The 15,084-nt window shown below is 41.3% G+C and overlaps 1 protein-coding gene across 1 annotated transcript in view; it reads left to right on the forward strand.

The window, feature by feature from the left end:
* The window catches only part of LOC145416714 (FAST kinase domain-containing protein 1, mitochondrial), a 233,868-nt gene that overhangs the window by 24,289 nt on the left and 194,495 nt on the right, over positions 1–15,084 (forward strand). The window contains exons 6-7 of the mRNA XM_080285647.1: positions 3,391–3,541; positions 5,357–5,480. Coding sequence (XP_080141773.1) covers positions 3,391–3,541; positions 5,357–5,480 — 275 coding nt within the window. The remainder of the gene's footprint in view (positions 1–3,390; positions 3,542–5,356; positions 5,481–15,084) is intronic.

Consider the following 15,084-nt stretch of genomic DNA (forward strand, 5'->3'; position numbering starts at 1 on the left):
TTTTGAATAATTGTATTGAAAATGTGCATAACAGTGTTGATGTATGTGATGGATGTACTATTTAATGTTTCAAAGTGTTGTTTTGTTTCTGTTGTGAAGGCCTCCCGGTTGGCTTTCTTATTATTAGTGTATGTGTGTCTGTGGCCAGCTGGGATGATGGAATGGTTTTGGTATTGATGATGATTGGGAGGTGGTCAGAGCCAAGGGTTTTGACCACTCTCCAGGATGTTGTGGGGTCGAGGTTTGGGGAGCAAAAAGTAATGTCTGGGGATGATGGGAGGAAGAGGGCTGATTTGGGATATCGGTATGTTGATGGAGATTGTTGAGGATGAAAAGATTGTCTGCTTGGTATTGTAGTACCAGCCCTCTGTCTGTGTCAGTGTTGTTGACCTGCCAGGCTGACACCTTGGCATTGAAATCACCACCCAGGATGATGATGGGAATGTTAGTGATGTGGTGTATTTGAGGAGAGTTATTGTATGGTACTGTTGGGGACGATTAGGGGGGGAATGTATGCATTGGTGATTGTTATGTGTGATTTGTTACCAGTGCATATTTTAATTGACTCTATTTCTCTTGTGATGCCATTTGGGGGGGAGAAGTGATTTTGTGTGTGCACTGGCATCTGAAAAGTTGATGGATTGGTGTACCAGGGTGATGAGTCCACCACCACCACCATTGGCCTGGTCTTGTCCAGTGGTGGTGAAATTATAAAGTGTAAGTGTTTTGTTTGTGTTCTGCATAGTTTTGTTTCTTGTAAGATGGCAGTGTGCATGTTTTGTTATTTGATGAATTGTGTGAGTTCTTGTTTTATTGTGATTATGCCATCTATGTTCATTAGAAGAATGTTTATGTTGTGTGTTCGATGTCTGTTGGGTGCTGCAGCACGGGGGGGGTGGGGGGGAGGGAAAGGGGCAGGAGAAGGTTGTGTTGGAGATAAGGGTTGGGGTGTATTAGATTGGGGTGGAATGGGAGGGGTTGGGGACTTGGGTGGTGTGGAAAGGATCAGTAAAGAGTTGAATCCAAGGGTTGGCTGGGGTTTATTTCCCAGTTAATTCTACTTAGGGAAAAGTGACTTGTCATTCTTGTCATAATGTCTGGCATGAGAGCCTCTCTCTGGGCTCCCATGACCCTGATGGAGCAATACAGTAAGAGTGTATTGATGTATCAGAAAAAAATAAAATGTGCAGTGAGTGTGAGAAATGGAAGTTAAGGAAGCTAGAGAATTGTTGGAATAGAGATGGTTGGATGAAATATGTTTGGAAAAACTCTTGACATAGGTTTTGTACCTCTGTTTTAACTTACTAGTCAATGGAATGATCATCTAACAGGTGTATGTGAAGTATATTTGTATGAAAAAAAAGTAAAAATTTGTGCATATGGTTAGGCACATAAGGTGAAGCCAGGATTCAGGGGTTTGAATGATGTGTGAATCATATTGCCCATTTCACCAGGCATGATAAGTTCTCCCACTTATATACTTCATTTCGTGTTCTTCAAATGCATTCACTTAAACTGATTTAAATTGTCTGCTGTTTGCCAGAATGAAAAAATAAAAAAAAAATTGTTCTGGAGCAATTCTCACATCTGACATGCTCAACACTGAAGGTCTTTGAAGCTGAATACAGTTGTGAGTGGTAAAAGGAATAAAACCAGTCATCATTGTGCTGAATGGCTTTTAGCTGTAATTTGGTAATTTCCGACATTCTTATTATTGTATGTTGTTGTTCTGCTTACTACTCATATTATTCATGATAATTAATGGTTCGTACAGTAGGTCTCCCCCTAACCAATCATTGCCACTGTAAAGTTGTCCTCACTCCTTACCAAATTTCTCAAAGTTTGTTACAGAATCACATTTTTAAACTGAAATTATTCTGATTTCTGATGCGAGTATAAGTGGCTGGGGAATGGCTGGGAGAAGGAGGGAGATGAGAAGACAGGAGAAATCAGTAGGATAGAAGTTGTGGCAGCAATGAAGAAAGTTAAAGTGGGGAAAGCCCCAGGAATTGATGGAGTGTGTGGTGAAATGCTGAAGCATGGGGGAGAGATAGTAGTACTGTAGAATGGATGTGGAAGATGTGCAGATTGGCCTGGGAGGAAGGTAGAGTCCCGGAAGATTAGAAGTTAGGTATAATTATTCCCATGTACAAAGGAAAAGGGGAAAAAGAAGTGTGTGGTAATCATAGGGGCATTTATCTTCTTAGTATAATAGGATAAGTGTATGGTAAGATACTTATTGACAGAGTTAGAGAAAGAAAAAGGAAAATTAGTTGGAGAAGAACAGGGAGGTTTTAGGAAGGGAAGAGGTTGTGTAAATCAGATATTCATTCTTAGATCTTTAGTGGAAAAGTTTCTAGAGAAGGGAAAGAAGTTGTTTGTATATCTGGTAGTATGTGTGTGCATGTTACACATAATCTGTGTGTGTGTGTGTGTGTGTGTGCATGTGTGTGTGTGTGTGTGTGTGTGTGTGTGTGTGTGTGTGTGTGTGTGTGTGTGTGTGTGTGTGTGTGTGTGTGTGTGTGTGTGTGTGTGTGTGTGTGTATTACATGATACTGAAGAAAATGAGGATGAAGTTCCTGTGTCTTTGTACATGAATTGTACTTAGACAAAAGTGAGGCTGACTGGAATGTTAATGATTTCAGTGCACCTGCAAAAGTTAAACTGGACTGAAGAACACAGTTAACTTATGAAGAAGCTCCATGAGCCAGTTAAATTTGTAAATAGAGGACTGCCTGTACAACTAACTTAGTTTGTATCATAATGTATCATTTATAAAGGCTCCAACATGCTTGCATGCATTGGCCATGGTCACTTAATGGTGACTGTCCATGCTGCTTGATCTTTGGCAGCCTCCCTGTTCAGTCCTTTATCCCTGAGGTCACACTGTATGACCTCATGTTGGGTCTTTTTTGGTCTGCCTCTTGCAACCCTACCCCTGATGTTTACACCTCTCACCCTCTGCACCTAATTGTCATTTTTGACTTACGTAATACAGTACTGTCTTGAGTATTAAGTAAATAAGTGTTTGTGAAAAGTGTCTGGTTTGTAGTACTGTAGTTAATAAACATTTGGGATTGCTGTTGTAAAAAGAACATCATTTACAGGTCTATATGTCTATCCACTGCTAGATACCATAATCCCGTAAGGGTTGGCTACAAACAAATCATCTCCACATTTCCCAGTCCTCTGCCATTTGGTTCCCTCCAGCCCACATTCCCTTCTCTCTCTTAACTCCATCCTCGCATCCTTGGTATCCCCCTCCCCCTTTCCTGCTCCACCTCATTCACACATACATATCTTTAGTCATTCTGTATTGTTTTGTATTAAGAGATTGATTTAATGGAAATTATGTATGAAAAGTGTGTTAAATTTGTTATGACCTTGCAGGGATGGCCACTTCATGAATGGTTTCCACATTCTGCAGACATGTCTGGCACTGAACATGTTTGGCAGCCTCCCGCCTAACTTAATTCATGATATTTTCAACCTGTCCTTCATGGACCAGCTGGATCAGGAAATATCACAGTGTTACTCAAAGGTAAGGAGTGATAGTGTAATCATCATCATCATCAGTAATACTATAATCATACATCATCATCATCATCATCATCATCATTGTCATTATCAGTAATAGTATAATATTAATCATTATCAGTAATGGTATAATCATCATCATCATCATCCAATCCTTGTATTGTCCCCTCAGAAGCAAAAAAGGGTCAGGGTTAGGCTGCTTAGTTCAGCCATGTATAGTGAGGATGACCACATTCTCATTACCAGATACTTGTTCAGATATACAGTATATATTTTTTTATTAAAGGAAGTTTCTAGGTACAGTATTTCACTTTGTATGCTGGTGGTAGGTGAGGGTGCCCATCATCCACTTACTTCATGTAGTGCTGCCTCATCCCCCTTCATTTCTGTAATACTTTTCCTGTGTTGCTCGTCCTTTTATGTATATTTCTCCCTTCTGTCTTGTCACTGTTTATTACTCTTCTTTCACTTCAGGTTGCTCTACACAAAATGACAAGCCAAGTGGTTTCTTTAAACTCAGGAAACCATTTACAGTACTGGGCAGTAACCATACAGTCAAACATTGGGGTTATACGGAGGCTGCTATGGTGCCCCTGTTGACTGGGTGGAGCGACACAAATGCGGCATCCACACAGGAACCAAACCTCCACACTAATCCTCATGTTTTGCTGAGGCAAGGCACTGTCATCCACAAGGGAACATGGGTTCATCTGCACAGGATGGCTCTACAGGAACAGTTGCTTGCCTTCAGTTGATGAGTCTGCTCTATCAGACAGACTGGGATAGCACAGCACCAACAATAACTTACTATGCTCTTCATAGATCTCCCACTTTAATGCTTTCTCTTTTCCATTTCTCTTGATCCTACGTCACTTCTTCTTTAGGCAGGAATTAAAAAAAGAGTTGAAGATGGTGATGGTGACGCTGAAGGTAATATTTTGTTATTTATTTAAATGTTGTAGCGGTACGTGGAAGTGCCCACCATCTGCTCACTTGATGTATTGCAGCCTGCAGATGAGTCTACACTGAGTCACAAACTGTATCAATTCTTGCAGCCTAGCAGACAATTTGCTAAAGAGAAATTGCCTATTCAAGTACTATTGCTACCCACAAAGATGATTTGCCAGTTTCAAAGTTTACAGAATCAGTTGTCAGAAAAAGTTGTGCCTGATGGAACACATTATTGATGTAATGAGGACTTACTGTATAAGAAATCCAGGAGCTGTTTCCCAGTCAGAATGAGAGATCGGTGTTCTGTTGAATGCATGTACTGGTATGATAATACTACTGTATTGGTTAATTTCCTTGTATAAGGGGAAAGTGAAGTGTGTGGCAGTCATAGGGGTAGTTGATGTCCGTAATGAAAAAGATATATGGTAGGATATAATACTTGTTGACAGAGAGAGAGAGAGAGAGAATATAGGTAGATAGAGGTAGAGGATGAGGAGGAAGGTGTTAGAAAAAGCAATATAACTATGTAAAGTAGCCTTGAGAATTTATTTCATCTTACATGCAATACTAGGAGATACTGTAGTCATGAAGAAAGTGATGAAACCCATGGTGCTTAGCTATTATCATTATCATTATCCTGACCGTTTCCCACATACGATTGGTGAGTTAGGATTCACAACCAAAGAAGGATAAAGTATGAATGTGAGAGAGCTGTCATCGTGCCCATTGAAATGGATCACACTCATTGACACGTCAGTCAGTTACACAGAATCCTGGCTTCTCCTCAGAAGCCTATTTGTCTGCACCTCTTGTAGTTTCTATTTTGGTTAGCACGGTACATTCTGTAGTAACTTAGTCCCGTCTTCAGGCTACATACCCACTACAAGTGCGTCATCTGGTGATGGAGTTAAACCGTGCTGTGTGTCTGGACCATCCAGAGGAAAACATTCCTTGGTTCCATGAGAAGTATTGTCAAGAGTTGCTGGAGACAGGTAAGCCACCATCATTACAGAAAATTCACACACAGTAATCCCTCCAATATCCGACGTAATAGAGCCATAGGCATGTCCGGACAGTGGTCCTGTCCGGATATTGGGCCCCAGCTCATGGACTTGTACTTATGGACCCTAACTCAGAAAAACACCTATACAACTCCCTCTGGACATGCATTGCACCTATTTAAGACCCAAATCACACCAATAAGGCACATAAATGACTGAAATAAATGCAAAAGAACCATAAAATGAGGTTGTAGAGGTGAGTTTATACAATAATAAACATTCTGGGTACTTACAAGTCCCCTGCACCTGGACTGGTTTGAACCGCCAGTTTGCAGTCCACAGTTAATCCTCTGCACTCTGAATTCTAATTTCTTAACACTGCACAACACTGTAAATTCCTGTGTATTTTGGTGGCGAGGTATTGCAGTTTATTCACTGTTTATTCTAAAAAAACAAGCACCTGTGGCTTGCACTGCTATAAGCATCTGCTCTTGATCAGAGTTAGACTGTGACTGTTGATGTTGATGGGGTAACAGAGTTGCCAGATCACAGCAGCCACATTACCAATCTCCTCAACTTTCATTACCAAATTTAACTTTTCCTTACCAAATTCGTAAAGCTAGCATATATTCTTCACTAATTATATATACAGGTGGAAATACATGTAATCACTCTCCTTATAATTAACACCATGTTGATTATTTTCACGCTATGTAGGGTAGCAGATTAATCAGAGAGAGCAAACAATCCACCATCTCCATCCTGTGTATCCTCATACATGTGAAAAATCCATTTGGTAATGCATTATTCTGATTCATTACCAAACGAATTTTTCATTACCAAATTGGCCCACACTTGGTAATGAAAAATACCAAATGGCAACCCTGACAGGGGAGAGGGGAGGGGGAGGAAGGGAGGGGTGAAGGGACCATGGTGTAACAGCTGTTCGGCGCCAGGTGGGAAGTTCAATTTACGGGAGGGAAAAAAGTCAGATTTTTTTTTTTTTTTTTTTTTTTTTTTTTTTTTTTTGGGAATACTGGATCCCAGGAGGATTATGTCCGGTTAGTGGGGATGTTCGGATATTGGGCGTTCGGATATTAGAGGGATTACTGTAATATATTGCCCCCCTCCCCACACCTTTCGAAAATTCACAATAGTTTTTAGAAAACAGTTGAATATACTTCCATTCTTAGTGTATCTATATGCTGATTTGCCTATTTCCTAGTAATTATAGTTCCAGTTGTTTAGAAAAGGTGTGATATTGTTGGATCACGTCATTAGCATAACAACAAGGACTTACTGTGTTCATCTTTTTGCCTCTTTTTTTTTTGTCTGCTTCATTTCCCCTTTTTAATAGCATACTGAACCCAAGGTAAACCTTATCCTAAGTGAAATAAAACCATCTTGGATCAGGAAGAATATATTGAGGAAGACGTTATCTTTTCAGAGTAGTTAACCCTTTCACGCACCATAAGTTTCCAATAAGTTTCCGGGCCAGGTGCAAAATCAAAACTCCAATTAGGCTGCCTCCGCTCACATGGAAAGAAAAAAAATTCCAAGGCCAAATTTGCCCTCGGAAAATGCTTATACAGTAATCCCTCCAAGATCCGACGTAATAGAGCCAAAGGCATGTCCGGGACTTGGTTTTGTCCAGGACTTGGGAAAAATGCCCCTGCACAAGAATTTACAGACCCCAACCCAACCTAACTTTGAAAGCCATCTAAATAACTCCCTACCGGACATGAACAGCGCCTATTTAAGACCCTATTCACACAATTAAGGGACAGAAACCATAATAAAAATGAAAAGGAACCAGAGAAGGAGGAATTAGAAGTGAGTATGGAATTTATTTAGCAGTGTACAGAGTACTTACAACACGTCTGTGGCCATCACGAAGATTAACCTGCCTCCCCAAAGGCTCTGACAGTGGTGAAAGTGCTCTTGAAGCACATACAGTAATCCAGTGTCGTGCTGCACTTAATCCTTTGCACTGTGAATTATAATTGTTTAACACTGCACATTCTGTTCTTACTTGTGCCACACCAGTTGGAGCACGTCAGTGTTGCACTCTGCACTTAATCTTTTGCATTCTGAATTCTGATTTCTTAACACTGCACAACAATGTAAATTCCCATGTGGTCTAGTAGTGAGGTATTGCAGTTTATTAGCTGTCACCACAAAAGAAAGCACGTGGGCAGCCATGGCAACAAGCGTGCAGTCATGACGGTAGGTAGGCGGGAAGTGAGGAGGATGCAGGGGCGCTCTAGCGGATGTCACCAGAACTACGCACCAAAACACAGCTGTTGGTCACTGCATGGCAAATTTAGAGTAGGGATGAGCACTTTTTTTTTTTTTTTTTTTTTTTTTTTTAACCCAACCCCAAATGTCCAGGACTTGGGCGTCCGGGTCTTAAAGGGATTACTGTACTGTTATAAATAGTAACCCATCATCTTCGCTGATGTTTATACTGTAAGATAAACAAACACACACACACACACACACACACACACACACACACACACACACACACACACACACAAAACAGATGAATAAATGTACAGAAATGAAGTGAGAATAAACCTTATTTAAGAGCTCTAATAACTTCCCAACATCACTGCACAAAATTTTTCCCAGGACGTGCTGTTGCAAAGTACATGTCTATATGCAGAATTTCATGAGCTTTCTGATGAGCACCAGGGCAATTTGATGCACCCAATAGTCATCATCATCATCATCATCATCATCCAATCCTATGTTGACCTACGAGGAGCATAGGTGCCCGGGACTTGGCAAGTTGGTCCTGACATTTAAGATGAGAGTGACCAGCCTCACTCATCCCTCAGTGGCATTACGTGAGTAGTAAACCCCAACCACCCCTTGGATATAAACCTTCACCGGCTCAATCTGACTGGAGTGCCGTAATTACCTACTAAACCACCAGGCACCAAAATTTGGTTATATGATTACCACTCAGTGTAGTAAATGGTTTCCTGACATACAGGAAACCATTTGGCTTGTCACTCAGTGTAGAGTCACCCACAGGCAGAAGGAAGAGGAAAGAATGAAGGAAAGAAAGACAGAAGAAGGAGTGTAAAGTCACCTGAAGGCAGAAGGATGAGGTTTTCGAGTAAATTGAAAAAACTAAAAAAAATCACTTAAAAAGTGTCTGATCTATCATTTTGTATGTTATTATTGAGACCGTAACAAACATACATATAAATTATTTACCGTTTTGTAGCCCAAAGGTTAAGGAAGCCCATGATATAATAGAAATTGTTATAACCCTTATTGTTATTGAGAAAATGAATTTTGAAAAGTTAGGATGGGCTGGGCGCGGTAACAGTACTGAAGATCGTGCTTGTAAGCTGAGTATGTTTGTGTTTCGAAACTTTTCCCAAAATAATTTGCACACAAAGGGACTTTTGCTTTACAAAAGTATGCATAAAATATCATCAGCTTGTTCATGCTTTCTTTGGATTTTTTGTGTGACCTATACTTTCTGAGTAAAATGCCTGAGAGAAAAGCAGTGAAGTGCACCACATTTACCCAATGAGAATATCCAGTGGGTACCCGAGTTCAGCATAATGCGAGTCAAGTGAATCGCAAGTTTAGCGGAGATTGCTAAAATACCCCCCTTTCATCATTAGCGGACACCTCTCTCGTGTTTAACGCTATTTTGTTGGCTACAACCCTCGGAACGCGGTGCTCATTTGTTCCGCAGCCATATTTGAAACATCACTGAGTCGGAACTCCCCCCCCCTCTCAAATACCTCTCCACTCCATCCCTCCATCTCATCCTCGGCCTCCCCCTCCCTCTCCCACCCTCCATCTCACTCACATACACTCTCCTCATCAGTCTCTCACCCTTCATTCTCATCACATGGCCAAACCACCTCAGTGTGTTCCTCCTAACGCTTCTTATCACATCCACATCCACATCACAATGCTTCTTTATATCATCATTTGTCAGCCTGTCTCTCCATGTGACTTCACAGGCTCCTCTTAAATAACTCGTTTCCACTGCTCTCACTCTTGACTTGTGTCCTTCCAACAACGTCCAAGCTTCTCTTCCATATGTTAGAGTTGGTATCACAATACTCATGTTGTAACTTTTTTACTTCCATTCTCACTTAACTGTTTCTTATCACTGCTTTCAAGGAACCAGCAACCTTTCTTCCTTGTTGTACCCTTTCAAGCACTTCACCCTCCAAACTTCCATCCTTACTCATCACACTCCCCAAGTACTTAAACGTACTCACATTTTCCATTTCCTCACCATCCAACCTCACTGTACATTCACTGACTTCACCTCTCTCAAAGACCATCACTTTGCTCTTCCCTGCATTCACCTATAGATTCCATGTCCTACACACTCTCCCAAACTCATCCACCAAGCCTTGCAGCTCCTCTTTGTCTTCATCCAACAACACAGTAACATCAGCAAACAACAGTACAGGGAGTTTCCAAACACTACCCTCTCTCACCAGGGGCACTTCATCATCCACTGCCCTACCTTGTACCTTTTTTATTACCCCATCCATGTACAGATTGAACAACCATGGAGACATGACACATTCCTGTTTCAACCCAACCTTTAAAGTGAAAAATTCACTCAGTTCACCATCCACATGCACTGCAGCCTTAGCACCATCATACATACTCTTCACAGCATTCAACAACTTCCCATCTACTCCATATATTCTTAATTACTTTCCACAATCCTTGTCTATCCACCCTGTCATATGCTTTCTCCAAATCCATGAATGCTGCATACAACTTCTTTCCCTTCTCTAGAAACTTTTCCACTAAAGATCTAAGAATGAATATCTGATCTACACATCCTCTTCCCTTCCTAAAACCTCCCTGTTCTTCTCCAACTAATTTCTCTGTTCTTTCCCTAACTTTGTCAACAAGTATCCTACCATACAATTTTCCTATTACACAAAGAAGACAAATGCCCCTATTATTACCACACACTTCTTTTTCCCGTTTTCCTTTGTACAGGGGAATAATTATACCTGACTTCTAATCCTCTGGGACTCTACCTTCCTCCCAGGACAATCTGCACGTCTTCCACATCCAGTCTACTACTATCTCTCCCCCATGCTTCAGCATTTAACTACACACTCCATTCCTGGGGCTTTCCCCAATTTGACTTTCTTCATTGCTTCCACAGCTTCAGTCCTACTGATTTCTTCTTGTCTTCTCACCTCCCTCCTTCTCCCAGCCATTCCCCAGCCACTTATACACACATTACTTCCATCCTCTATGTTCAACAATTTCTTAAACTGTTCTCTCCATGTGCTCACTTTTTCTCCCTTCTCCACTAGTAATCTACCATTTTTATCTTTCACTCCCCTACTAACTTCACTGCCACCCTGTTTTACACTCTTCACCTCCTTCCAGACCATTTTGTTACAGTCCCTTCATTTTACACTAAAATTCCTTCCAAATTCCTCATTAACTCTCTTCTTACTCTCTCTTCCTTTCTATATATAACTCTTTCTTCCACCTTTCAACTTGTTCCACACCCCTGTTTCTCATCCATTCATTGTATGCTTTCTTCTTTTGTGCCACAGCCTGTCTCACCTCTTCATTCCTCCACGCTGTTCCTTGCACCCCCCTCCGTCTTCTCTTCACCCCACTCACTACATCACATGCTGCACATATTTCTTCTGTGAATATCCTGCACACACCTTCCATGTCCCCCATCTGCTCCAATTCATATTTACCCAAACGTTCCTCCACTTCTCTCTTATATTCTGCCTTTTTCTCATCCTCTTGTAACCTTTCCACTCTCCTTGCAACTACTCCTTCCTCCCGTCCTTCCCTTCTTCTATTTCTCCATTTTACTTGGATCTTGATTCTGGCCACCACCAAGTAGTGGTCAGAGTGTCCACTCCCCCAGCCTTTGTAAGCTCTTGCATCCATTACACACCTTTGCATCCTTTCATCCACACACACATAATCAATCATTGTCTTCCTTTCATTCAGTTCACCACCCACCCTTCTTATCACTCACCATGTATACCTGTGAATCATTTTGTGCCTGAAGAGGGTATTGGCTATCATCAACCCCCTCCAGGCACAAATGTCCACTAACGCACTGCCTTTCTCATCTTGACAGATAATCCAGATCTATACAGGATAGAGTTACTGTCACCACTTGGATCCTCTGACCACAATCTCATCAAAGCCTCATTATTTAACCCTCCCACACCTTCCCGTTCTGAACCTGTCAGGGTGACCCGATGGCACTTTGATAGGGCAGACTGGGATGGATTTAGAAATTATCTTGCTGACATTCCATGGCAGTCTTTCTTTTCTAGTGATCCCAATTCTACCCAGTCCCACATTTGCGACTTAATACTAGCTGGTATGGATTTATTCATACCAAGTCAACAGTTCACTAAAAGATCAAACTCTCCAAAATGGTTTTATGGTAACTGTACCAGAGCAACAGCCCAAAGGTCATTAGCATATAACTCTTACTTAAAATAAAAAACATCTGAATCACTCTCCCAATTTAAAATTGCTAGAAATCATGCAAAAGCTGTATTAAATCTATCTAAATCAAACTTTCTTCAGAAGCATCAAAACTACTTAACAACCCTAATGACAATAGAATATTCTGGTCAACTCTTAATTCTTTCAATAATAACTTTAACAAGTCATCTTCCATTCCCCCACTAAAATCTTCAGATGGCTACATTACAAATGACCCACTTGGGAAAGCAGATATCTTTGCCAGTACCTTTGCCAGAAACTCTACCATAGACGATACCAGCCAGAATGTCCCAGTACTGGAACTTGATTCTCCCGAAATTGCCTCACTTAAAATACAGACAAGATACGTAAAATCCATCCTAGACAATTTACCTACCAACAAAGCTCCAGGCCCAGATGGAATTCTGCCAATTGTTTTGAAAGTGTTCCCTTGAACTTGCCTCTGTCCTAGCTAAATTATTCAGACTATGCATACGTACAGTACTTCTTTATTCCCAAATTCATGGAAAGAAGCCAATATCCACCCAATTCCGAAGAAAGGAAGTTCGTCTGACCCCTCCGATTACAGACCAATAGCTGTCACATCTTCTCTTGGTAAGGTATTTGAAACTTTAATTAATAAGCACATTGTTAAACATCTTGAATCCAACAACTTAATTATTGATAGACAATATGGTTTTTGCCACGAAAGATCCACCATTGACATGCTCAGTCTCTTAACTCATACCATCCATCAATCAATTGATCTTTTTGGAGAAACGTATGCAGTAGCTCTTGATATCTTTAAAGCTTTCGACAGAGTATGGCACCGTTCCCTGCTGTCCAAATTCCCCTGCTATGGACTAACGTCTTTTGTTCCTTTGATTTCTTCATATCTTAGTGACAGGAAAATAAGAGTGAAAGTAGATGATGTATATTCCAATTTCCACTCAGTTAACGTCGGCGTGCCGCAGGGATCAGTTCTGGCGCCAACCCTATTTCTGGTTCATATTAATGATCTCTTATCTGTCACTCACAATCCCATTCACTCATATGCAGATGACTCAACACTACATAGTTCATTCACTCTCAGACATCCATCTACAAAGTCTAATATCTCTACCTCTCAACTCAGTACAGCCATCTCCATAAATCAAGATCTATCTACGATCAGTGAATGGGGACAAAACAACCTTGTCTCTTTTAATGCTAGTAAAACTAAATATATACAGTTTACTAATAGACATATATTGCCAGATTCGTACATTACCTTCAGTGCTTCTAATATTCCCATCTCCAAAAGTATTGAAATTCTTGGCATCTCACTTAACAGTGCCCTCAACTGGACCTCTCATGCCAGATCACTTGCTAAAACCGCCTCAAAGAAACTTGGATTATTGTACAGAGTCCACAACTTCTTCGCCGATGAGTAGTTAGCTATAATTTATAAGTCATGTGCGCTCTCAGCTTGAATATTGCTCACCCTTGTGGAATGGTTGTGGAGAGGTTGCATTAAGACAACTAGACAAAATTCATAACAAAGCTGTTAGAATCATTAACAACCCTGCTATTACATATAAAGTACCTCCCCTGCAAGTAAGAAGAAATGTTGCCTCCCGTGCATTATTTTACAGATTTTTTTTGGCAAATGCTCAGACGAAGTTGCATCCATGGTGCCACCTCTCCATGCCTTCCCTTGTGCTACATGGGCATCTGGTAGCGCTCATGGCTGGAATGTCACTCAGCCATATTGCAGAACTTCTGCCTATCAGAATTCTTTCATTCCCCGAACTGAATCTCTCTGGAACTCGCTTCCCCAGAGTTGTTTCCCTCCAAATTTCAACCCACAGCTGTTCAAGTCTAATTGTTACAGATATTTTATGAACGGAGGATGCCAGTAATCTGGTGTATGGATTGTTTTTTTTTACTCATTTGTTTTTCCTTCCTCCGTTCTGTTATTTGTAAGAAAAAAAAAAAAAAAAATCTCAGCAGGCACACCCTACTCACCAACTACTCCATCCACCTTCACATTCCCTACTATACCATTCATATCAAGCCTCGGAGTCCCCAGGGGGGGGGGGACCATAAATGCCCCCACCATCTGCCCGTCTCCCGGTGACGACTCAAGGTGCCTGGAACCACGGTCTGACTCTCTTCTTCTTCATTTCTGCAACATTCGCGGCCTTTCCTCTAACTTTCGCTCTGTTGAGCACCACCTCTCCTCCTCTAAACCTCACCTTCTTTTTCTAATGGAGACTCAGCTGTCTGAGGCAACTGACAGCAAACCCTTTTCTGTATCCTCCTACTTTCTCTATACTCATTTCAAAGCCAAAGGTGGCTGTTGTGTATATATACGCAACGACTTATCTTGCTCTCGTGTTCCTGAACTTGATTCTTCTGAATTCTCCACACTCTGGCTTCGGCTTTCCTGTCATTCTCTGACTAAATATATCTGTGCTGTTTACTTATCCCCTAATTCTACTGACTATCAAAAATTCTTCGACTATCTTACTTCTACGATGGAACACATTCTATCCATTTCTCCTTTCTCTGGAATCTCCATTCTTGGAGATTTCAATGTTCACCACCACCTTTGGCTCTCCTCTCCTTTCATGGATCCACCTGGTGAACAAGCCTACATCTTTTCTATCCTTAATGACCAAGAGCAGCTTGTACAGCACCCTACCCGTATCCCTGACCGCCTTGGAGAGAGCTCCAACATACTTGACCTCTTCCTCACAACTAATCCTTCTGCTTACTCTGTTAATCTTTTCTCTCCGTTGGGCTCCTCCGATCACAACCTTATTACCTTAACCTGTCCTATCACTCCGGTACGGCCTGTGGACCCTCCAGTGAAACATCGTCTGTGGCATTTTGGAGCCGCGGACTGGGAGGCCCTCAGGCAGTACTTCTTTGATTTTCCCTGGAATGATTATTGTTTCCATGGCCGTGAGCCATCTGAGTGTGCCTTGCGCATTACGGAGGTTATTCTCTCAGGCATGGAAGCATACATTCCTTTCTCATATCCTTTGACTAATGCAAGAAAGCCTTGGTTTAATCACGCTTGTTCTAATGCTGTCCGCAACAAGGAGAGGGCCTACAAAAGGTA

Source organism: Coenobita brevimanus, chromosome 107, assembly GCF_032717465.1.
Source record: "Coenobita brevimanus isolate Jiangsu-jjx chromosome 107, ASM3271746v2, whole genome shotgun sequence".
Classification (NCBI taxonomy): domain Eukaryota; kingdom Metazoa; phylum Arthropoda; class Malacostraca; order Decapoda; family Coenobitidae; genus Coenobita; species Coenobita brevimanus.